General features: G+C 43.3%; 2 protein-coding genes across 9 annotated transcripts; one reads left to right on the top strand and one right to left on the bottom strand.

Annotated features, from left to right (window-relative positions):
- Positions 1-2,476: 2,476 nt before the first annotated feature.
- LOC310701182 (UPF0538 protein C2orf76 homolog) lies at positions 2,477-16,178 on the bottom strand. Of its 8 annotated transcripts, none has more exons than XM_083491621.1 (7): positions 15,172-16,037; positions 14,407-14,682; positions 12,830-12,982; positions 11,573-11,623; positions 9,117-9,154; positions 8,894-8,971; positions 2,477-3,332 (listed from the first exon to the last, which is right to left on the bottom strand). In XM_083491621.1, the coding sequence occupies exons 3-7, from the start codon at positions 12,960-12,962 to the stop codon at positions 3,210-3,212; spliced, it is 423 nt and encodes a 140-aa protein (XP_083347747.1). In that variant the 5' UTR covers positions 12,963-12,982; positions 14,407-14,682; positions 15,172-16,037; the 3' UTR covers positions 2,477-3,209. The 8 variants fall into 8 exon arrangements, with proteins under 8 accessions (XP_083347747.1, XP_083347751.1, XP_083347750.1 ...); XM_083491625.1 differs by having other exon boundaries at positions 8,890-8,971; positions 15,172-15,508; XM_083491624.1 differs by lacking the exons at positions 14,407-14,682; positions 15,172-16,037 and adding an exon at positions 16,080-16,178.
- DBI (diazepam binding inhibitor, acyl-CoA binding protein) lies at positions 16,176-23,583 on the top strand. The gene is made up of 4 exons (XM_083491808.1): positions 16,176-16,314; positions 17,938-18,055; positions 22,582-22,644; positions 23,347-23,583. Exons 1-4 carry the CDS (start codon positions 16,306-16,308, stop codon positions 23,421-23,423), a joined length of 267 nt encoding a protein of 88 aa, XP_083347934.1. The 5' UTR covers positions 16,176-16,305; the 3' UTR covers positions 23,424-23,583.
- Positions 23,584-25,321: the final 1,738 nt, after the last annotated feature.

Genomic DNA, 25,321 nt, shown 5'->3' with positions numbered 1-25,321 from the left:
GATCAAAGCAGCTGGAGACAGGGAGATTAAAAACTGCAGGGGTTTGGGTGAGAAGAGGATGTATACAGAAACTTTGTCTCTTGCCTCCTTCACCCCATAGTTCATCCACAGCTCCCCCAACATGTCTCTTACATTCCTTGGGCACCAAAGAAATCTCTCACTTTGCTTCCCAATCACTGTTTTATCTCTTCTATGTAATAAAAATCAAAACCCTTTCCAAGCCCTCCCACTTCTATGTTCTCCTCAAATCCATCATCACAGAAGTGCAAGGCAGTTTCACCCAGGTTCAGAAGGATGTACGTTCTTTCTGCATTTGTGACTTTTCGTCCAAAGAGTTTTGGCCCCCCTGTAGGCATGGTTTTCTCACCGGCTACAAATTTTTTATCCTCCTGACCATTTCTCCTACAGTCAATTCAATTCAGCACTCTAGAAACCATAAATTTGCTTTTTAACCTTGAAGCCAAGAGCGGCTACACATTTGTGTTCTCCCTACAATAAAAGATGTTTCCCTTATAACCATGGCAGAGTCATCCACTTCTCTACATGGCAGTATATCTAAATGCTTGCAGTGACATGAAAACAGGTTCAATTCACATGTTACTTTGGTAGCAGAGATTATTTTATCTGCAATCGCTTGCACTTCCAAATCACCACCAACACCCCACATTCTTGAAGCATCGTGATTGATCTAACCCTGTATCTGCCACAAGCTGAACTGCACTGCACACACAAGGACATGCATCTGTTTCCATTTCAGGTATTAATCAAATATTCAGAAGTTAGTTATTCATACATCTGGATAAAATCTGAATGAGTTATAAAATACATTTATTTCAACTGGGACTAAATTCTAAGGAAGCCTAGGTATTTTCACACCCACCATTTTGCAGAAAAGAAAATTGGAAGGCACAGTTTATGTGTTCCCAAAAGCCAAAAATTACTTGGGGTTTCTGATGTTCCAGCCATCATCTTGTATTGCAGTTCAAAACGTTATACCTCAGAGCTCCACCAGTACTTTCTTTGCTGCCTGCCAACCAAAGCTTACCACTACACAATTTCGAACTATGTATTTCTGACTCATTTCTCCTTCTGTAAGCAGAAATGAGGCACTCAGCTTGTAGAGGAAACAGGATGGGGTAGAAATCTAAAACTAAAATGTTTCAATGTTAGTGCTTCTCCATACCCTTGGGGTGAGGAGTCATTTTAAAGAGCTACCGAAAACACACAATAATCAGTACTTCAGAAAGTCGTGATACAGAAGCATCATTGCCAGGAACAAAACAGAGACCCTATTGTTAAAGCTCACTCAAACAATGAAGTGCCCCTGCTTTCGCACTGAAGAATTCCTGAAACATAAGCATTAACTCTTTTCTCAAGAGTTTCTTTATATATTTCCACATTTCTTACACTGGGCAATACAACTGGACAATGGGGGAACACTAGGCACAGAGTGGAACAACTGTAATAACCTTCAAAAAGAGCCAGTGCACAATGGACAAAGTGCATCAAAAAAGAAAAACGCTGCCAGGTTCTGAAGATATCTGAACCACACCTGTACCTCTCTTCTTTAAAGACCACCACAAAACGGAAGCTGCAGACTTTAAATCTGCAGGGCATTTATGTTACTATCCACCTCTTAAATACGCATTCTGGTCTCCAAATGGCTATCCCTTAAGACCAAAGTATATTCTATTATTCTAACAGAGAAAATAATCCCAACACGCCTTGGGATGGCCACTGACCAAATGGCAACACACCACCTTGTTGGAAGCCCCAGTAACCAGCCAATATGGTGCAAGGAATTTTACTGCACATCTACACCCAATCAGAAAACCAAGGAAGGAGAGCAGGTGTAAAATTCCCATCACAGAAGGGGCTGCTAGAAATTATTGACTCTGCAAATGGTTCTATGCCCTCCAGGGTAAATGACTGGCTAGTAGGGGGCAGGTTCAACTACAAGGAAGCTTCTTCTTCTGCCCCAGATCTACTCTAGTGGGTCAGGAGAACCCATAGAACAACATGTGATGGCGGGTGGGGGGAAAGAGGAGATCGTTCCGTAAGGCAAGCCAAAATACTTACGGTGATGGAACAATCTCCTCAGTGCTACAAGGAATTCCACCCTATTTCCAAAAAGAACAAACCAAATTCTCCATTTGCTGCCCACAAATCCACCAAGCATCACCCCTGTGCTTTACAAGAACGTATTTCACTTAGAATTCTAGCCATCCCTTAAAAAAAGAAAAAGCATTTTTTCTGCAAGGCTGAAGAAATGAATTTGAATATGGAACATGAAAGATTTGGCATGAGTTTGTGCTAATGGATCAGTCACACCTGTTCCTTTATTATTTTCCTCACAGAAAAGGATCTTTGAGAGTGAGCTCTGAGGGAGGAACTGGCTATGGTGTGACAAGATTTTGAACAGCAGCCATTCTGACAAAACCCCACAGGATTCCCAGCCTCAGCAGTAATGACTCACTTGCGATAAATAACCCTTTATTTCAAAAGTTTCCGAGTTTGTACACAACACTTTTTCAGACTTGTAGCAATAACATATAACCATTAAGCAGCAAGTACCCATTTACATTTTATCCAGAAGACACAGCAAGGAATTTTTTACAAAGGGAAAAGAAAGGAAAATTAGCTTACATATATATGTTTGGGTTGTGTACAGAAAAAACCCACCTCATAGGCTTGGCTATGGCTTCGTAGCTCAGATTAGCATCATATTTTGCCTCAGATCCAAGGCAGAGGTCATCTTGCCATATTTCCCAAAGCCTGAGATGTCTTCCCCTTGAATAAAATAATTAAAAAAATAGCCCAATATATTTCCTAAGTCTTGAAGTCAGCCAGCTTCACCTTGGACTCAAGCTGCCTTGGATTCTAAGGAGGTCCAAGTACCTCCAAGGAAGAGATTTTTGCCTCTGACTTGCACCTCATCCAAGGCAAAGGCACAGCCCTAATAAAATACTGGTGTTAGTTAATTACATTTTACATCTTGTCCACAGTCAACATTTCACATTTTAAAAATGTATGGTGGATTGGTATGTTGCCACTGTAAAACACTTGCCATACGATTTGTGAGTAGGGGCTTGTGTTTGAAAAGAACTGAAGATAGCAACTGTATGAAAAGCAGGCTTTGCTGTTCCTGCAAACAAAATTCATTATACTTATAATATACAGCTTTTTAAGGTTTAAGAATTCATAAAGCCTCACAAAACAAGCAGCGGGGGAATCTTCTCCCAAGTTGCAAAGTCTTCACCAGGTAGCGACGGGATTCGCTTTATATTTCCTGTAATCATCCATGCAGAAAAATGCGAGCTCCGTTTCATTTGCTGAAAGGAAAAATATTGAGCGTGTTTGGTGAAAACATTAATTTTCAAGCCACAGAACGTTAGATTAACATTAATTAGAATCACAGATGGTGCTGAATACTCTATGGTTCAAGGCTATTGCTAGTTATTCGCTTGTTTGTTTTTACATCGGATCCAAATAGCAAGAATGCGTTTAGCACCCCACCCCCAAAAGCATACTACAGCCGGGGGCAAGAACAGCACCCTTGTTAAAAGGCACCATTTTAAAACAAGGGCTATGAAACCATTCGCAGAGCATTCCATAAATAAATCCAGTGCTTCTCTTCAGAATACATGGGAAAATAACAAAGTTCCTCATTCTGTTCCGCGGGAGGGGGGGTATCCCCCTGAAATTAACCTGTAGCCATAATAATTTAATACTTAGAGGATCAGTAGAATATTTTACAGATCACTTTACATTCTCCCTCATGACCCATAAAAAACGTGCGTCTGAGGGAGCTAATTTTTTTGCCCTGCCGATGATTAATTCATGAGGCTTCAACAATATGCAAAGTGAAAGACACAAATTGGCTTCTCCAGCAATACCTTCAAATGCCTCTAATTATCCACAGGGGATATGGCAGAGCTGAAGGACCGGCAAAGGTTCAGAGCAGCCACAATTCTTCCCACCAGCGGGTCAAGGACTTCCTCTTCTAAAACAGTAAGTCAGCAACATTACTAATTCAGAGCGGGGGATGGAGCTGACGGAAAGCCATCACAATTAAGAGACGTCGGATTCTTTTGAAGTGGCGAGCCACGACTAAGTTCCACCGGTTTTATTTTTTTGAATAAACTAAACCAGAAGTTAATGAAGTCTGCCTGTGTAATGCAAAACAGGAGCGAGGGATGGCAACTCTGAATATTGGCTAGGATGTCTGCGGAAACTGGGGGCAAGGGAAAGTGAGGAAGATACAGCAGCAGTTCCCAAACTTTTTTGCCCTCCCCCCTGGACCTCTTAAAAATGGTTGAGGGTCTTGGTGGGTCACTTAATCATATTTTTTCTCCCTGTTTTTACAATTGTGATGTGCTGTGCTATGATTCTTAATTGTATTTCTATTGCTTCTTTTATTTCTTATATGGCGTTTTATTGAATGCCATAAAATTCTACAGCATTCAAATTCTAAATGTTCCTCACAGGCCCGCTGCAAATCACCTGAATGAAGCTCGTGGACCACAATTTGGGAACCTCTGTCATTCAATATACCAGGGGTCTGCAACCTTTAAGACAAAAAGAGCCACTTGGACCCGTTTCCGAAGAAAAAAACAACTGGGAGCCGCAAAACTCGTCATTATAAAAACTTTTTTGTCACTTTTTTATTATTTCTTTGTTTGACCCCTCAGAATTACTCCTCCTCATAGAAATAAACGTTAAATTAACAAGTTACCTTTTTGTGTGTGTGTGTTCTTCACTCCCCTTCAAAACAGTGACCAGCGTACATGCCCCTTACAATGTAGCGGGCGGGTGGGTGGGAAGGTGACTAACGCACGCACCGCCCCCATGCGACGTCACAGCCAGTACAGTGCCCGCCACAATGCACCTCCACCCCTCGCTAGTATCTGCCCACAGCAAAGGTGTAAAAGAGCCACATGCGGCTCCGGAGCCACGGGTTGCCGACCCCTGCAATATACAGTGGTACCTCGGGTTAAGAATTTAATTTGTTCTGGAGGTCTGTTCTTAACCTGAAACTGTTCTTAACCTCAGATACTACTTCAGCTAATGGGGCCTCCCGCTGCCGCTGGATGATTTCTGTTCTCATCCTGAAGCAAAGTTCTTAACCCGAGGTACTATTTCTGGGTTAGCGGAGTCTGTAACCTGAAGCGTCTGTAACCTGAAGTGTCTGTAACCCAAGGTACCACTGTACTTGCAAAACAAAAGGGAGGTGGTGGGATGCTGCCTTAAGTCAAGGCAGACCACTGGTCCATTTTGCTCAGTATTGTCAGTAGCAGCTCTCACAAGATTTCTGGCAGAGCTTCTTCACATGCTGGGGATTGAATCTTCTGTGAGGATAGGGCAGAATATAAATTAAATAAATAAATAAAATAAATCTTCAGCCTTCTGCATGCAAAGCAGATGCTCTACTGAGTTCCAGCCCTTCCCCACGAGACAGTTAAACCTTATTTATCAGACAATTGTTGCCAATTAAAAAAAAGTTAATTCTCCCAAGCACTTCCAGTTATAGGGCCTGTTTCTACACTTGTTCAACAGGGCCTCTTTTAAAAGACTCAACCTGCATATTCACTCCTGGGTTTATAACCTGGGAGAAATAAGCAGCAAGCTTCAGGTTCACACATGACCCCCACTGTCCACTCCCTCAGGAACCACATTTCTTTGAATGCAGGATCTTTCTGGTTTAGTTACTAGAGCCTCCTTGTGACAAGGAGATTGTCGTCTTCCAAAGCAACTACTCTACTCTGAACTTAAAAATGGTAAGCGCAATGCCGGTGGTGAACAAAAGAGGTTCAAAGACTCTCTCAAGGCAAATCTTAAAAAATGTAGTATAAACACCAAAAACTGGGAAACACTGGCATGCGAGCGCTCCAGTTGGGGAACAGCCTTTACCAAAGGTGTCATGGGTTTTGAAGATGCTCAAACTCAGAATGAAAGGGAGAAACGTGCTAAGAGGAAGGCACGCTTGGCAAACCCTTACCGTGATCAACTCCCGCCCGGAAATCTATGTCCCTGCTGTGAAAGGACATGTGGATTCAGAACTGGCCTCCACAGTCACTTATGGACTCACTGTTAAAACTGTGTTTATGGAAGACAATCTTACTTGGCTACAAGTGATCGCCAAAGAAGCAGCAGCACAGGTTGAGAAGTGGGTAACTTGTGGCACTCCTGATGCTGCAGCCCTGGTTTCTGGCCAAGCATGTTGGGCTTTTAGGAGTTGGGAGTCCAGCAGCAGCTGGAAGGCTGCAAGTTTCTGCACCCCTGCCATAAAGGAAGGATGCATTTCCCAACTTCAGAAAGTAGAGAACGCAAAGGTCCATATCCCCTCCTCTGTATCTTCTTGGGCTACATCACTAGCCAAACCAAAATAGTAAAAAGGGGCAGTGATGACAGCCCTCTGTATCTGACTCAATTCAATCATAGAGTCTTTTTAAAAGTGCCCAAGTCTCTTAGCTTTTCAATTTAATTGGTCAATTTGATTGTTCAATTCAAATTCAATTCATTAAGTGTTTCACCAGCTGAGAACCCCATTCTGGGGGAGGGTTGAACATAATTCTTCCACTTCATGAAGCAAAATTTCTATGGTCCAAATATTCAGGCAAAAGGTATACAGCTTCCTTTAATGCCTGCCTCCTACATCTCCACCATGAGAAGACTGGCCTAAGAAAGCCAATCTAACAAGACAGCAAAAAAGCATTTAGGTCAGGCAACCCCCAAACTCGGCCCTCCAGATGTTTGGGGACTACAATTCCCATCATCTCTGACCACTGGTCCTGTTAGCTAGGGATGATGGGAGTTGTAGTCTCAAAACATCTGGAGGGCCAAGTTTGGGCATTTCTGCTTTAGGTTCTTACAGGACTCATCTGTTCCAGGGCTTTCGTTGAGAGTATACCTACATAGCAGCTGCCCATGTTTCTGGTTCAGTGCAGATGATAAGAATTCTGGAGCTTTTCCCCCCACCCCATGCAAAGTTTTCCATTTCTATAAGTTCATTAGCAACAATTAATGGATGCCAATTGCAAATACGGGAACTGGCAGCTTCAGAGTGGTTGGATTTGCTTACAAAATCCAAGCAGCATCAGCATGCGAAGTCAGGTCACTCTCTAGGGCGCCATAACATTTTCCAATGATAATTACCCTTTACAAATTAGCCGAATATGCAAATTAGCCTAAATGAGCCAATTCAAACATTTCTGGAAAGCCCACATCCCTATTACTCTGTTTATAACCATAGTCATTCCCTCCATTGCTGATGTTTACACTGTGAGTGCCATTGCTTATGTAGCTACTGTCAGAGGGCAAGAAAGGGGTGGGAGGAGGGGGACTGAAAAGTTTGAAGAGGTGCAAAAAGCTTTAGGAAGGGAGAGAGAAGCCCTAAGGGGGATAAGAGCCCAAAACAATCCAATGAGGGCTGCGTACGCTCAAAGACCATGGAATGCTGACTGTCGGAGAGAGGCAGGAAAAACTGGAGAGATGGAATGGAACAGCCACCTCCATGCTGTAACATTTTGCTGCAGCTCCCACCGGTGTTCCACTAAACAGCTGCTTTAGAACACTTCCAAGAAGCAAAGGAAATTTTCCCTTACAGCAGCAAAAGCATATTTCTGCTTGGAGAAAGAGGCCAGCCGTGCAGGCTACAGCGTATCACTGTCTCGTAATGAAGCTCCCCTATAGGTGCAGAGATTTAACAACACTGCATCAGCTTTCCAGTCAGGTGCCCTCCTCGTGTTTTGCACTACAACTCCCATGAGCCCCCACCAGCAAGAGCTAAGCATGATGGAGAGTATCTGGAAGCATCTGGAAATACCAGGTTTTCACCAAAATTAATTGAATGCAGAAATGCCCTAACACACCTTACTAATTTAATATTTAAAATCTCTTCATCAAGTAATACATTTGATTGCTGAATATGTAAGCAAGTGGATAGAGACAAGGGATAAAACAAGCACCATTAGCTGTACTGTGGGATAAGTGTTTAATGGTTATTGTATTTGTACTTGTTTAAAAACCAGTAAAATTTTGTTTTAAAATACATATATTTAAAATCTCAGCAGTTAACTGGGAAGCTTGCTGGTCCAGTAAACAAAAGACCAGAACCTAGCTCTCCTCTTGTGCTAGCAGTAAGCCTGAGTAGTTTGACTACCTCACAGGCCAGCCAGAGTATCAACCCAAAAGCTTACTTTTCTTTTTCGTATAACGTGAATCGAATGAGATGTGATCGCTACCTGCTCAATGAATGTTTCAGAAGTTCAGCTGGCTTATGTGGAGCAAAGGTTTACACCCACCCAGCGGACACCTGGTTTGCCACACAAAACTGTTATCTTGCATTTATCACTGAATGACATGGCCTATGGCACTTCCCAATTGGGTATCAAGCAAGTGTGTTCCAATATGCCCTTTTTATACTTGTATTCCCTCTCAAGTGATCTTGGTGACTCTCCAGAACTGCACATTATTGAACAGGCTCTCCTCATTACTCCTCACTAGTTACACTGCTTAAATTTCCAACTGAAGCATCAGTGTAAACGTCGCTGAAAAGATGAGGCAGGCACGGTACGAATAACCAAGCTGTCAGTCATTTAAAATTACCCTCAACAGAATTCCAAGCATAACCTTTTTATTTCGCGGTGGGGGCGGGACGACAGAGGGAATACCCCCATTAGCATTCTGAAGAGAGGTACATGGGGCGCTCGAACCCAATGATGTGAATGTACGTTAAGCACACACACACTGGTCCTCAATAATAGTCAGGTTGCGTACGGAACATCAGGTTTAGCATTTGCTTTTCAGCAGGCTATCCAAACATAATCAGCCAGGATAATGACAAGCACAACGAACGAAGGCCCCAGTCAATCCCAGCCCACTACCAACCTACACCAGCGGCTTTCAGGGTGCTGTCCTCTGCCAAAATGAGTTTGTCATCATCTTCTAAACTCACAACGAGTTCATTGGTCTAGAAATGGAGGGGGAGGAGGGGATGAAAATAAATACGGAGTAGTCAAATAACATTATACCCTACTAGAAGGAAGGCACCTTCCAGCATGAACAAATTAAATTTAGAGAGATTTAGGAGGGGAGTGAGCAGTCATAAGATGTACCTTAGAGCCATGCGCCTGGTGAAGAATCTTCATTGTATCTGAAAGAGATTGCTTGCTTTGAGATAGGTTTTTTGTTTCTTCTACTGGGCATTTAGCTATAATGCTCCATCTAAGGTCTTGTGCATCACACCATACATTCTTCCCGCACATTTGTTACCTTGCAATATTTTTCTTCTTATTTTGCTTCTCTCAACTAAAATTGGACTGGCAGTACAACATCATCACAATCCTAGAAAATCCCTCCGAATTCAACAGAGACTTGTTCTTTACAAGCTCAAAAATACTAACGGAATCAGCTATAGAAGGTTTATATACTTAGAAACATGCAATCTAATCTCACATCCATTAAGCCCTGAACACAAACGCCAGGCAGAATCCTTAAGACTACTCAAAAATACAAATAAATTAAAAACCCAGTTTTGACAGTATAGGCTGCAGAATTCAAGCCACAAAATGAATCTGAATTTCCAATCGCAGTTTTGATTAGTAGTTATATGGTTTAAAAGTAAAAACTCACGCACACACAGAAAGCAGGTCCTTTTTTTAAACTGTTAATCAGAATTCCAGTAAAATAAAAAGTTGTGTGATACGAGATCATCTTTCTTCCTGATATACAGTTTCCCAATCCAGATTGGAGGCAACCTCAGAATGCATCCCTACGTGATAAACCTCTACTTGCAACAAACATGCTGAATTGTGCATGAAATATAAAAGCTGGTGGTGTTGGCTAAGGACACTCACTGAAGACCTTTTATACCAAACACAGAGAGGCCACATTACAACTGACTTTTTCTTTATCTTTGCAAAGTAAGTGGCAATCACCTATTTAAAGTAATCTCAGTAAAAATATGAAACAACCACCATGTCTTGCAATTGCTATACTGTTGCTGAACGTCCAGCCTACCTATTGGTGTTTTCAGGAAAGTCATACCCTCAAGCTATGAGCAGCATTTTATTTTAAAGTAGGTGTGCTTCAAATGGCTGCTTTTTTCTGAGAATTGCACTCTGGTTTCTTATTATCAATACCTGCTGCTTTTGTAACCATTATTATGTTATGCATTAGCAAAGCAAGGCAAAAGGCAAATGTTCACAACCAAAAAGCCACCCATCCATTAGCTAAACTGCTGTTTTCTTGCCGACAGTTAGTAAAGAACTATAATGGATTGGGTGGGAGAGGGCGAAACCTGTCAGTTTCGGTTCTCAGTTTCTTATTTTTTCAATCTTAAACTCAGTTCTCCAAGATGCTGCAGCAGTTTGCAATTTTTCCATAAAAATTAAGTGCTATGATCATTAAAATTTAGTGCTATTGTTTCATTAAAATTTTAATGCTATTTTCACCTAATGTACACATTTTTCAAGGATTTTTTCCTAATATGGTACTGTATGTTTTGCATGCTGTTTTCACTAATATATTCATTTTTATACACATTTCCCCAGCTATGTGCATGTTTGTAAACACTGGTTAGAGAACTTTGTTTCAGAAAATGCAAATTTGATACATTCAGCATTAAAGGCAAACTGAATTCAGTTTCTCCCCCTATCCCAAGACAGGGCTGAACTGCAAAGCACTGCAACTAGTAACCACTACAAATGTCCCCTGTAACTCCTGAGCCAAGCCTAGATCTTCTTGACAACAAGCAAGAGAAACCTGCTGTTTAATTGTTGCTCCCTGAAAGTTGAAAGTTTTCAAAATGTCAGATTCCGAGCTAGATATATTATATATACTATATTGCCAAATCAAATATATTTGATTTTGCGCGCCCAAATCCTGTTTGTTTTCAATGATTAATAAAATACTTTGCTTTAATTTTATATCCGTTTCACAAATTCATACTTAAGCTCTTTCCTGTTTACCTCCAGCCTCATTCCCACTCTCTTCTTATTTACTATATAAATTCTTTCCGCACGTAAGCCTCTCATTCCATGCTTCTTGCTCCTGCTTGGCTACCCCTTCTGACCTCACAATTAGTTGCTGGATATTGAAATGCAGAAGCACGGAGGAAACTGCAGTTTCAAAGGATTGTGGGTCATGAGCAGCACTTCAACATGTGAGGCGAGTTTAAAAGGCACTTAAGGAAGATGATAAAAAAATTAATACCCAAAAGACAATGCTGCCAATTAACACCAGCATGAATAATCTGCAGGCTAATGCTGAAATGAATTCCAAGATGTACAACTGTTTAATTATTCCATGAGGTAAAGCTTAACCTGTCATGGAACCAAAACTCCCAATTATTTTCCAGCCCAACCTCTACATCCAGCTTCCCCTCACAAAAAACCACAATGAGTATCTAATTAGGTTCCCTCCAGATGTTGCTGAACTACATCTTCCATCATCCCTCACCAAGCTAGCTGAGGCTCACGGGAGTTGTAGTCCAACAACATCCAGAGGGCATCACAGGCTAACCCCGATGCAAATAAACCAATTTAATGGAAGTGCAAGGAAAGATACATACCATATCTATATTTTTTAAAAGGAGGTGGAAGTCCTGCCCTTAATACCACATCTAGGGGGGGAAATGTTGAAAAGGAACATTAACAATTTTCACTTGGATTTAACAAGATGCACACAATGAGTAAAATTCAACACTGCATTCTTCCAGTTGTTCCATCTGTATAAGCATTTCAGCTTTCCAGGTGGAGCAATCATCCCTACTTCCCCTGCGCACTCTTTTGAGGGTTCTCCCAAGCCCCCCAGAGCCAGTTTGGGGGGGGCATGGGGAGAAGGTGGGGGAAGCCCCATTTCACAAGCAGAAGTTCTTGCCCTGGGCTCCTGCTTTAAGTGAATCCTGCCCACAGTTATTATCTGTTCTTAGAACCAGCAGCACAATCCTATGCATGTCTACTCAAAAATATGTCCATCTGCGTCCAATGGAGCTTACTCCCAAGTAAGTGCTCCTGCAGTCCAAGTCATACAAATCAATGGAATCCAAGTTCCAAAAAAAACATGGAAAGGGCTTATAGTGGCACATTAAGTGTACCAAAGGATGTTTGAAATTACAGGTTAAAATCTTGCACAATACATCCCAGTATCTGTGAACAGTCATCATAATCCCATGAATTCCATCCACACTATTACACCCACACTTAACTTGGGTTAAGTACTTAATTTGTTCCGGAGGTCCGTTCTTAACCTGAAACTGTTCTTAACCTGAAGCACCACTTTAGCTAATGGGGCCTCCTGCTGCCGCTGTTCTCTGTTCTCATCCTGAAGCAAAGTTCTTAACCCAAGGTACTATTTCTGGGTTAGTGGAGTCTGTAACCTGAAGCGTATGTAACCTGAAGAATATGTAACCCGAGGTACCACTGTAGATCCATAACTGCAGGAAGCCTTATATGTGACATGTCTCTGAGAAGCTGAGGGTCCTCTGAAGGATAAGCAACAGAATGGAACCTACGGATGCCTAGAGCGTTGTTCATCCAGGCGATGACATAGTAAAAACATAGGAAGTTGCCTTATACCAAATCAGACCATTGGGTTCATCTATCCTAGTATCATGAACACTGATTGGCTTTCCAGGGGTTCAGGAAGGAGCTTTTCCCAGCACTACCTAGAGATGCCAGGGATTGAACTTGGTACCTTTTGCATGCAAAGCACTAGGCTACAGCTCTTCCCTGGGGCCTATCAGCATAGGGCAGTGTCCCCCCACTCCCCCCCGCCACATGTTCCTTGGCACACCAAGAAGCACTAACCAGCCGTAACAGTTTCTTACCATTCTTCACAAATTCAATAAACTCTCCGACAGTCTGATCCAGAGTAACATCATGGTACACAACAGGTTTAAAATTACGGTGCTCAAAGGAGCGAACTAGACGAACAGTGACAGTAACGTCTTCCGATGACATGTGAGTTATCCAGCAAGTACCTGGAAGGCAAAAATGTAAAGCAACATAATGAAGGAGCTTGTTTTTGGGAAAAACAAGAGCGTAAGGTCCTAGCATTGGGTACAATCAATGTTTCAGTAGCCAAAAACTTCAAGTTCTTTTGTTTATTTGTTTAAGATGTATTCCAGCGTTGTACATAAAAGAATTGTACCCAAAATGCATATTGATATCTAACCAGAACTATATATATATATATATATATATATATATATATACACACACACACACACACACACACACACACAAAGAGCAGCCCCTAGGGGCTAACAATTGGCAGGGTTGTAGTAGACAGCAAAGGGGAATTTAACCTATCCCTGCCCTGTGGAATACTGTATCATTCTTTTGAATCTAGCATTTGCACTGGAAGGATTCCCCTCCGGCACCAATTGAGGATTCTACTCACTTTCAAGTGAACAAAATTTATATACCGCTTGACTGCAATAAAACCTCTAAGCAGTTGACAATATTGAAACAAATCTAAAATGGTGACTTGCAGGTACTATTGTGTGAATAATATTTATTAAATTTCTATACTGCCCTCCATCCTGAGATCACAGGGAGGTTTACAATCTAAAACACAAAAATACATAGCATAATAACAAACAAACAAAAAAATACCCCTGCTGTTCAAAAGGCCAGATTGTTTAATCAGTGACTTAGCAAAGTTTTTACAATGTTCATTCTTGTGCCACTTCCAGTTTGTTGTAATACGGTTTGTACTTGTAAACAGATGTTTCATTTACTTGCTGTACCTTATTTGCTAGAATATACTATTTTGTCGTTTTAACCATTTAAGTAAAAGGGTGTTTGTTTAAGAATCACATCGGTTGCCCCACCCACTTTTGGTCTGGCACGTTCAGAGCATCATGCAAACTACACCAATACCACACGGTGGCATACATAATGTTTAGTAAAAGTCAAGCAGCGCTGTGTCTAACTAAGACACTTAGTTTTTAACACCATGAACTGTACATTTGCTCATAATGCACAAATACAAACGTTGTACTCTCCCAGATACTATTTTTCGCTACACACAATGTACCAGGGCACTGGGGTCGGAGCCACCCAACCCAAATCTCCCTGAGTATCATTCCAAACTCTATTTTTATTTTATTTTATTGGTCTCTTGCTCAATGGTGTAGCGGTGCAGGGACGAAGCACCGCCACTTAGCTCAGAGTGGTGAAATCACCTTATGGCGGGCGCCAATATATAAATAATTGCGTCAATCCTCTGCAAAACCACTATAGCGACCAACCAAAGTGTCAAACAGAACGTGGAGCAATTCTGCGCTTGACACCATTCTCATGTCAGGCTAGGAAATGTCATTCTTGCTGCTACTGGGAATCCCCGACCAACTCGCACGACGAATCCCGCTCTCCTCATGCTCCCCGCACTTTGCCTCACCGGCGTTCCAGGCAAACGCCTTCCCTCCAAACACGTGGCCCAACCTCAGGCAGAGGTCTTCCACTTCCTGGTACTGTACTTAGACGCCGCGTTTCCCCGTCTGCCTCCAGACACAGCCTCGCCTCCTCTGCAAACGCCTTCCACGAATTCGCCAACGATTGGCTGCCGCGAGCACATTTCTCCCGCCCTACTGGCGGAGTTGCGTCGCCCACTGGTCCCTTTATAATTGACGGCAACTTTGTCCATAGAGAGAGCAAAACCCATGGCCGGTTAACACTATATGGGAAATATAGAGATATGGAACTTGTAGAAAGCTTAACCTGCAATCTTATAAACATACACGTTCTTGAAACTCAGAGAGGTTTACATACGTGTTTCATGTTCTCGGCTTTATTTGGGATTTGCACTGTACAGCGGAATCTGTTGGGAGCTGCCCGGAGTTGCTAGGGAAACCCAGCCAGATGAGCGGGGTATAATTTATTATTATTATTATTATTATTATTATTATTCACGTTTACATTCGCGTGAAAAGTGTAATCAGAATTTTAAAATGTATTAAAATTGCTTTGCGGTACAGTCCATTCTCCCCATTGTTGCAGGCTGGAGAAAAGGCTGTGGCCAATAGTGGCTTATGACAACCCTGCAGTGTAGCCCACTGTTAATACTGCAAAACGCTCCTTTCGTCGCAGCAAATATTTAATGCGCTGAAGTTGCCTTGAGACACAAATCAACCGCTCAGTTTCATATTAAAATAGCATGATTTACGGTCTACGGAGACGGGAACAATCTTCTCCTTTGGCGAGGTGGGGTCTAGGGCTTGAAGCTGCGCGTTCGGCATTCCCTTTCGACTGCAGGCGCTTCTCTTTTCGGGCGGGCGCTCCCTCGCCTAATTACGCTTATTATCCAGAGGCCGCCGTCATTAACGTTGAGATACTTCCGGTTGTCGACTAGTCTGTTCGAATACTCCATGTGCGGGTCAAGAATGGGGGAAGCCGCGCATTAATAGAAATCATGACATTTTCTCAGCATAGTCTGCATCTATCAATTAGGGCAATTTCCATGATTTGAAATTGCTAATCAAGAGTTCTTACCCCAGATAAGAACCGTAGCTATTCTGAGCATGCAGTTTTGCTTAAGAACATAAAAAAAGAAACCCCGGCTTGCAAAGTCCACCTATCGTAGCATTACCTCTGCAAACGAAAAAACAAGCCCGCAGGCGCTGGACGGTCCATTAATAATCGCGGCTGCCTGCTTTTTAAAGTTCGAATTAAGCTCAGGATGCATGCACGCGCACGACTTCCGAAAGTCCTTATGTGCAGCCCGCAGCTTCCTCGATAGACGTCATCGTTGTTGTTGCTTTTCCCCCATCCCCCCAAAATACTTGCTTACTTTAACCTTAATATGAATCCTTGTGTATTTTTATCAGCTTTTGTCATGGGCGTAGCCAAAGGAGGGGCAGCTGCCCCCTGCCCAGATCAAGTAAAACAATAGGAATGCCTGCTTAATTGGCCAATCGCGTCGGTTCTTTCGCCCTTAACAAAAGTCCTGCCCTTCCCTAACAAAAATACAGTATTGGCTACGCCCATGGGCCTTTGCCTCACTCGCGAAGAGGGTCTTCAAACAACATAAGGAACCAGGGAAGTGGGGTAGTCTTGCATTTTGGTTATGCGTACATCTGTGGCCACCATTGGAATCAGGCGTTACCTTTCACCCGTCAGTCCCACCCGCTTGCCGAATCGCAGTGGGAACAAAGGCCGGCGAGCGCCCGCCCCCTCTCTTCTGATTGGCCGCGTGAGCTGGGCTGATTTGTGAAATAGAGACTCTGGGGCAAGAAGCTGCAACGGGCGCAGTTCAGCCTTTTGTTGCATCGGGAGGAGGTCACTGCGCGTTTCTGCAACCATGGCACAGGTAAGCCCCCTCCCCTAACGAAAGGGCGCTCTTCCAATACACCCCCCCCCTTTGCAGACGCGGCAAGTCTGCTTCTCTTTCGCGAGGCTTTTCTCAGTGTCGGATTCGCTTCTCTTTGCAGCAGTCGGTGGAAGGGTGTACGCACCTCTATAGAGGTCTTGTTCCTGCTTTCTTTCTAGTTGGAAGTGTGTCTTCCGCACTTCTCCCTCTGGCCGCTGCTTAATAAGTTTCTATTTTAGCTTGCTCCTGCAAGCACCCACACAAACCCCACTCCGTAATATAGGCGGCCCGGAATGAGGGGGGTCTCTTTCTTTCCTCGTCCGGGAGGAGGAGGAGAAATGAAGCGCCCTTGTTCTCCCATTGCAGAGCACGCGCTTGTGCCTTGGTAGGCAGTGCGAAGTTCTCCAGGGGCTTATTCCTCTGCAAAGTTGCGGCCAACTCTTAAAAGTAGGTCGCTACTTCTGAAATAATAGCCACAAATGTGAAGCGTGTACTAGCCAAGTACAGTAAATTCTTAAAAATTCTTCCAAAGCTGTTACTTTGTATCTTCAGTCATGGTGGTTGAAACTTTTCAGAAGCCAGACTTTCAAGATTTTGCACAGTGGGTCTGCAGTCCTTATGCATAATAGCTTGAAGCTGAGTTCTTGTTGTTTAGAATTGCTAATACAGTGGTGCCCCGCAAGACGAATGCCTCGCAAGGCGAAAAACTCGCTAGACGAAAGGGTTTTTCGGTTTTTGCGTTGCTTCCCTAAACGAATTTCCCTATGGGAAACGTCTTGCGAGTTTGTTCGCTTTTTTCTTAAAGCCGCTTGAAGAGGCGCAGTTGCGACGGACCGCACTTCGCAAGACGAAAAACATCGCAAGACGAAAAGACTCGCGGAACAAATTAATTTTGTCTTGCGAGGCACCACTGTACTGTACAGGCAGCCTTTTCTTCTCTTTCTCTCCCCCGCCCCCGCCCCCAATCTGGAACAGGCACTTTTGCCTAACTGATCTAGTGGTTGAAGGATAGGTGATAAAACCTCCGTTTTTATGGTATGTGAGGCTCTTGTGTGAAAGGATTCCTTAGCATGCTGACTGGATGCAACAAGAGAATTTACAAAGTTGGGTCTGGGAAAAAGCATGCAAATGCAGCTGGAGATAATGGCCCCTTGTGGCTTCCGCTGCCAAGTGCATGAGCAGCTTGCTCAAGGTATCCGGCAGCACTTGGTGGCGTGTTCAGTGTCTGGGTGAAAGTGGCTTGCAGGAACTTGAAAAGAAATTGGGCAACATCGGAGGCAGCCCCCGTAAGTCGTGCTGGGACAGCTTTTCTGCCAAGTGTTAGTAAAGCAACTCATTTTGCAACCTTCCACCCTCAGGATAATTATCAAGCTTCAAATCTCCACACTGTTTGCCCAACTAAATTCTCACACCTTGAATCTTATGCATGCTTGTCTGAGAGTAAGTCCAACTAACCTGGTGGGACTTATTTCAAAGTAAACATGTAAAGGACTGTACCACAGTTCATGAAGCTCTAAAAAGTTTGGTGCTAAAATTTATTATGATTTAGATGAATTATGTTTGCCTACATTAAGTGTACTGAACAGCAGTAAATCCCTTAATTTGAATCCTTATTTGAAATAGGCAGATTTTGAAAAAGCTGCAGAAGAAGTCAAGAAGCTGAAGACCCAACCAACAGATCAAGAAATGCTGGATATCTACAGCCATTACAAGCAGGCCACAGTTGGAGATGTAAATACAGGTATGAGTTAACTTCACACCACATTCAAATCCATGCTTAGGGATTGCTCATCGAGCAATTCTTTCATCCTAATCTGTTGAGTTATTTCATTGAGAATTATAAACTACTATATACTGAAATGTAACGTATCTCACACCAGATAGGTAAAGATCCTATATGCTGTGAGTCCAAATGAGCACCGTAAGTTAAATCTGGGTATATTAACTGCATGTAACACTTGATAGTAAATGTGATCCCTCAGTACAGAGTAAATGCCCAGGGCAGCCTTTCAATGAGATCAACTTGCCTTTCATTTCAGACTTGCTCGTTTGCTTGAAAGCAACTTGCAATAGAAAGCAATTTACTTAGCTGCTTATAACCTCTTTCAAAATCTGCTTCATACCATAAATAGTTAAAAGCATCAGTTGCTACTGCTTGCATACATAGCATGGAGCTACAGCAAGTCCTGCGATGTGCATAGATTTCATACAACAGCACATAAATAAGTGGATTAAAAAGTAATATTGCAGCAATCATAACTATAGTTTCAGGTACACTGGTGCCTCGCAAGACGAAAAGAATCCGTTCTGTGATTCTCTTCGTCTAGTGGTTTTTTTCGTCTTGCGAAGCAAGCCCATTGAAGGATTAGCGGATTAGCGCTATTAGAGGCTTTTAGCGGCTTATCTGCTGATCGGATCAGCTGATAAGCGGCTTAGCGCTATTAGAGGCTTATCTGCTGATCGGATCAGCTGATAAGCGGCTTAGCGGCTTAGAAAAGGGGGGGAAAGGGGGGAAAAACCCAGTAGGAACTCGCAAGACATTGTCGTCTTGCGAAGCAAGCCCATAGGAGATTCGTTTTGCGAAGCACCTCCAAAACGGAAAACTCTTTCGTCTAGCGAGTTTTCCGTCTTGTGAGGCATTCGTCTTGCGGGGCACCACTGTACATAATTTCACATCAAGTCTCCCTATTGAAGTGACCATCACTGGTAACTTCTGCTACAGCAGCTCTTTTGAAATATGTAATAGCTCGCATACTTCAAGGAGTGTAGCCAGATTTAGCTGGTTATTATGAAAAAGTAGAAACTTCAAGTGGGATGTAACTTGGAGTAGTGCCTGCAGAAATGTTCTACATTTCAAAGGCCTAGTCAGGACGAGTTGTCCAATCCTTGCAGAGATTCCGTGTTCTAAGTGAAGCAATTTACCCAATCCAGTAGTTCAGGACATTGCTTAACTTATTGGTGTCCTAGTCTAACTGGCTCTCAAGAGCTTTGGGCTAGGAGCACTTGCAGCTCTGAAAGATACTTGCGACAAAGCTTGCTCTGATTTGCACACAACTCAAAACAAAATGCCTTTTCTGTGAGGGTCCTTGGCATAGAACTTGTGAAACTGCTGCGTGTGAGAATGGCAACTGTAAACTCTGTTCCAGTGGAACTTGCTATGAGTTGGAGCGACTGCCTTTAGAAGCTACAACCAGATCCTCTTTACCCCTCTCCACAACCCTTGCCCAGTATTGCAGTACAACAGTTAAGCAGGATATGAATGGGTCTGCTGCTTTGGATGTCTTGCCATGTTGGCACTCCAAGTATCCTATTGGACGAGTGTTCAGAAAGTGAGCACCAAAAGGATAGGTTGGGCCACTTTTAGTTGGCTGGAGCTGAGATAGCAGACTATGGTTCGCATAACAGCCTAGTATGACACTTGGGTTTCATCTTTCAAGAGGAGGGTGAAACTATCAGATTCGCTAGTCGAAGACAGAAGCACCCATTTGGTATCTTACAACTAAAAGCACACCTATAGAGTCTTCATGTTGCACTGGATAGCACTGTTTGGGGCAGGGGGAGGTTTAATATTTAGATATCCTTTGCAGGAGTATCAATAAGTAGCTGAAGTCAGGTTGGGGTGTCCTACAAGCAACTATTCAGAAGAGCCCTAAAGATGCTTGGGAAGTTAAAGCCCTTGTATGTCTGCTTCCTTTAACTTTGGTTTTGTTTAAACCTTGGTGCGAGAGCATCATGGAAACACAACTTTTGTACTGATCACGAGAATGACTAATTGCTCTTGGAGGCCATTCTTGTTGCCACAGCTGGTACCCTGATCTACCAACCTACTTGGTGGTTCAACCTACAGTGGTACCTCGGCTAAGAACTGAATTCATTCTGGAGGTCCATTTTTAACCTGAAACTGTTCTTAACCTGAAGCACCACTTTAGCTAATGGGGCCTCCCGCTGCCGCTGCGTGATTTCTGTTCTCATCCTGAAGCAAAGTTCTTAGCCCGATGTACTATTTCTGGGTTAGCAGTCTCTGTAACCTGAAGCATCAGTAACCCGAGGTACCACTGTATTGGGTAACTCCAAACACAGGGAAGTTAGCTGAAAAGGGAGTCCAGTTTCTGTACGTAAAACTGGATGGAAAGTCTAGGCATTATTCTGCTGTTTCTGTAGCTTGTGTGTGTTTTGGAGGATGGGGAGGGGAGAAAGGCTTGGTAGATGAATAAAGGGTAGCATACTGGTTCTTGATAACGGGACCAACCAGAAGACTGACATGAGTGCCCCTGTTTTATTTTGCAACAATGTGGTTAGTGATGGACATGCTGCAGGAGGGGGATCTGAAACTCTTGGCTAATTGCCTCCGCTTCCAGTGCCAGCAGTGCAAGGGTCAGGCAGTAGCTTAGCTTCCCTCTGGGATGACAGTGCCAACTAAAGCTAAAGGTCACCCAGGACCTTGCAAGCAGCTGGTTTTCATGAATAGCCCCATTGCCAATCCTGGGGTAAAAATGAGTGCTGTGTTTGCATGCAATTCATTCTGAAATGCTAATCGTAGAACCTGAGCACAATACATTCGTTTATGTATGCCCCACCCCTCTCCAGCCACTCCTAAAGCACAGGCACGGAAAGTCGGTCAAAGGGCAATATTTGACCATCCTGAGCTTTCAGGTAAGTCCTTCTGAAAGAGCAGTCAAATACGGACAAACCTACTAGACCAAATGCTGGTGTTCAGTAGATTGCCAAGGAAACAAAGGCTGCTCTGGTATGGTAGCCACTACAGTAGGCCAAGGCACAAATGGTTAACTGGAAGCCAGATGAGAAGTTGCTGGCTCAGAGTTCATTCGATCCTTTGGAGGATGCTGTAATGCAAAATAACATGGTACGATGGAGATTGTGATCCGTTACCAAAAAACCAGAATTTCTTGGAACCAAAAGGAAGAGGCCGTCTGTTCCAGGTGAACATTTCCACAATGAAATCTGCCCCTGTATCTCTGTGTACTATAGAATGGCTAGTTGGGTAGATCAGAGGAGAAGAGAGTGCAAGAATATGGTCTTCCTTATTGCTGAAAAGGATCCTCCTTGTAGATGGAAGTGCAACAACCAATATGGCAGCAGTGGTTCCAAAGTGAGCACCAAGTTAACTACCAGAGCTTGCTCCTGAGATGTTCTGTGCATTTTCTGTCCCAGTGAATGGTTGTCTTAAGTGTCCTTGGATATATGTATATATAGAGAGAGAAATCTATCTTTTCATATCCTCTTTTTCATTTCCAAATGGAATATTGCAACACATATGGCATGCAGTTTGCATGAAAATGTAGGGTGATTCCCTAATGTCAAACTACAAGGCATTGCACCCTGCGTGAGATTGAGCAAGTTGCCTACCATTAAAATTAGTTGTGAATTGATGAGTCAGTTTCTGATAGGTGTAGCCAGTATGGGCATATTTGTCTTAAAATCTAGGCTGCCTAACTTGGCAACACAGGCTTTCCTACCTTATGGAAGAACAAATATGCAGGCACTTCTGTTGATGTGTTAGTGAGTTGAGTTAGATGATCCAAAGGAAACTTGTTCATCTTGGTTCAGGGGGCTCCATTGTAGGCAATACGGTGCTTATTTTGCCGTCTCTCCAGCACTTGGTTATCCTGGTTCCGAGAATATGGGTTGGCTTTTAGGTTGCACATTAAACCATGTATGCGAAATCATTTTGAACAATGATGAGTAAATGCCCTTCATCCAGGAACAAACATGCCATGTTGACTGAACAATCCTTGGATTAAAGCCGTCCTTCAAAAGTTGAGAGGGAGCAACTTTGCTATCGTTAGCAACTCTTCAAGGAAGTACCTCTAGATTGGATATCAACTTTAGAAAAACAGCTAGAATCAGCACACAGCAAAATGTGATCTATCCTAATGAGAACTCAGAGTTAACAAACGACTTACTATACAGTGAACAAAAACGTGCAGGAAGTAAATATTCGGCAGGCTTAAAGCTTTTTAACAAGCAGGACTAAACTTCTGTTTCTAGGCTGCAAAAAACAAACAATAAGTAACAAAAGGATGCCAAAATCTATACCCCAACCATGCGGTTGCCTCTTAAATCTAAATAGGAAACTTAAGATAAACAAGACTCTGACTGGTCAGGATCATGATCATCTTTATTTTTAAGAAGTTGCACCTGCAAGTTCATGCAGTTTGCCTTTGTTTGTATACCCAAAGCGATCTCTTGTACTGTAGGGGGAAAGCAAGGCTGTTTCATTACTATGTTAAAATGTCACTGTTTCAGACCGTCCTGGGATGCTTGATTTCAAAGGGAAGGCCAAGTGGGACGCCTGGAATTCCTTGAAAGGTAAGCCTTAAGTGTAACAGCAAATACAACTCAATTGCTATCAAATCACCGGGATGGCTGACTCAACTTAATCTCACCCATAGATCAACATTACTTGCCTTAACTCTAGCAGTTCATTCCTTCAGCTTTATGGCCTTCCTTTAAGCCCTTGGTTTCAGTGTCACAAAAGCTGGCTATGCTGCAGCCATTTCATGTTTCCACATGTGCACAGATGTGCTGGAGTCAATGGATGCAGTGAGGGAGGTGGGGGGTGAATCTGTGTTGAAACTCCTCCTAGCAGGCTGTTTCATCACCTTTAGAATTGCCAAGAGTCGTCTTTTATAGATTCACAGCTCTGTACTTGAGAAGCTAGGAGGTTCCTTTGGCCAAAACACATAACTTGTAAGGTGTACATGGGAGTCAAGGTTGTTTGTTGCTTTCCTTTCCCCACCTTGTCCATTTTAAGGGATCATGATCTCCACCACTTGTTCCAGTTTCAACATACAGCTGGGCCATATTTTAGACTGAATTGACTATTCGTGTTCACAGGCCACTGAAGTAAAGGTTAACCTACCGTACGGTTACGTAACAAATGGGCACAGAGGAGTCCTTGCTTAGGTGACTAGGGCGAGGGAGGGAGGCTGATACCATAGATCTAGCATGGATTGAACACTACTTCATGTTTTATCTCTGCTCACATACATAATCCTTTTTCTCTTTCAGGAATGTCCAAAGAAGATGCAATGAAAGCATATATTAAAAAAGTGGAAGAGCTGAAGGAAAAATATGGAATGCAATAAACCCCTTTCCTGCATGCCTTAAAATGGAATCATGCCTTACTCTACTAACTTAAACTGTGTTACACAGTATGGCAGTGCCAAGACTTGATGCCAGTTTCTATAATTAATAGCTGTGTAAATTTACTTCTAATGGTTTGTATAATAAACACTATCAAATTCACTCGTTGGTAGTCTCGTGGGTCTCGTATCAGGAGGAGTCCATTACTGTGCATGGTACCTGCTCAAGTTGCATAGAGGACAACTAGTATAGAGGCTAGCCTCTGTCTGGCTCTCCAGCGAGGATGGCAGGATACTGTTGAAATATCTGAAGCCAGCCACAGACTGCTTTTAGCTGGAGTCCCATGGCACTTCCTCTCTTTGTCCCTTGGCCAGTCATTAAGAGCTGCTCAAGTGCTTCCAGTGCTGGAGCAGACATTACTTCACAATTCCAAGTCTCTTGCCCATCTCATGCGTGAACAAACACTGTGACACACCACTGGTCAGAAAAGTGGTGAGTTCAATCCACGAAGGCCTTTAAGGAGCCTTGTTCTTGATGTAAGATTGGAAGTGCATTGCAAATATTATTGTAAAACTTGTAGGTGCCAAGCAGAATGATGCCACACTTATTGTAATTGAACAATGCAGCCAGTGTGGGGCACACCTTCAATAAAAAGGATCCCTGACAGTTAAGTCCAGTCGCAGATGACTCTGGGGTTGCAGCTCTCATCTCGCTTTACAGGCTGAGGGAGCTGGTGTTTGTCCGCAGACAGTTTTTCCCTGTCATGTGGCTAGCATGACTAAGCCGCTTCTGGCGCAACGGAACACCGAAACCAGAGCAGTGCATGGAAATGCTGTTTACCTTCCCGTCAGAATAGTACCTATTTATCTACTTGCACTTTTTGGCGTGCTTTCGAACTTCTAGGTTGGCAGGAGCTGGGACCGAGCAACGGGAGCTCACCCCATCGCGGGGATTCGAACCGCCACCCTTCTGATCGGCAGCCCCAAGAGGCTCAGTGGTTTAGACCACAGCGCCACACGCATCCCTACACCTTCAATAGCAGCTGTACAAATAATGTAGTGTAAAGCACTGGAGGGGAATTCAACAACGCATGATTTGAAATGTGTCACCTGCATGAGCATTTCAGCTTTGTAGAATCATGGAATTGTAAGGGACGCTGATGACCATGTAGTTCAATTCCCTTCAATGCAGAAATGTGAAGCTGTCGAACCTGCAACCATGGTATTATTAGCACCCCTCTCTTACTAGCTGGGCTATACCTATTCTCTCTCCACGCCCCCCAGAGCTGGTTTCAAGAGGAGCAGCAGGAAAACCCATCTTGGGAGAGCCCTTGTGCAGTGCTTCTGCTTATGAGCTGCATTAGGCATATTCCCCTCAAGTTGTTTGGAAAATACTAGGAGTGAAAATACTAGGAGCTGCTTCATACCTGGAGTTAGACCCACTGGGCAGATGTTGTTAAATTGCATTGGCTTCAGGGAGTCTGCTCTGAGCATGACTTGACATTGGATGTCGCCCTGTGATCTAGCTTCAAATAGCAAAGATGACCCTTCAGTACAGGGTGGGGGAAGCCAGCTTAATCCCTTGGATGCAGGCATAGCCTTAGAAAACTGCCTATTCATAGGCGTTCTTAGACTGTGTGTCACCTTAAAGGCTTAGTATCTTCCGCAGGTTTCATTCAAACTACAAGTACCAACACAAGGGACCCCAGGACAAGCAGTGAAATAGTGTGAAGGTGGTTTTTGGCAGAGCCATGGCAGCCTGTATTGTATTGGGACAGGGCCGGATTTGGGCTGCAGCAATAGGAGTATAGCATCTAGATCAAGGGAAGTAATAGGGCCACTGTATTCTGGTCTGGTCAGACCTCACCTGGAGTACTGTGTCCAGTTCTGGGCACCACAAT

This window comes from Podarcis liolepis (assembly GCF_965112155.1).
Source record: "Podarcis liolepis genome assembly, chromosome: 1".
Classification (NCBI taxonomy): domain Eukaryota; kingdom Metazoa; phylum Chordata; class Lepidosauria; order Squamata; family Lacertidae; genus Podarcis; species Podarcis liolepis.
The sequence above is the reverse complement of the archived record's forward strand: the minus strand, read 5'-3'. Positions and strand labels throughout refer to the sequence as shown.

Coding starts and splice junctions, on each gene's coding strand:
- DBI (XM_083491808.1), top strand. Junction 18,056..22,581: donor AGTTGGAGATGTAAATACAG/GTATGAGTTAAC, acceptor TCACTGTTTCAG/ACCGTCCTGGGATGCTTGAT. Junction 22,645..23,346: donor CGCCTGGAATTCCTTGAAAG/GTAAGCCTTAAG, acceptor TTTCTCTTTCAG/GAATGTCCAAAGAAGATGCA.
- LOC310701182 (XM_083491618.1), bottom strand. CDS start 15,244: ATGCCGAACGCGCAGCTTCAAGCCCTAGACCCCACCTCGCCAAAGGAG. Junction 8,972..9,116: donor ACCAGGCGCATGGCTCTAAG/GTACATCTTATG, acceptor CTCCATTTCTAG/ACCAATGAACTCGTTGTGAG. Junction 3,333..8,893: donor GCACCCTGAAAGCCGCTGGT/GTAGGTTGGTAG, acceptor TTTTCCTTTCAG/CAAATGAAACGGAGCTCGCA.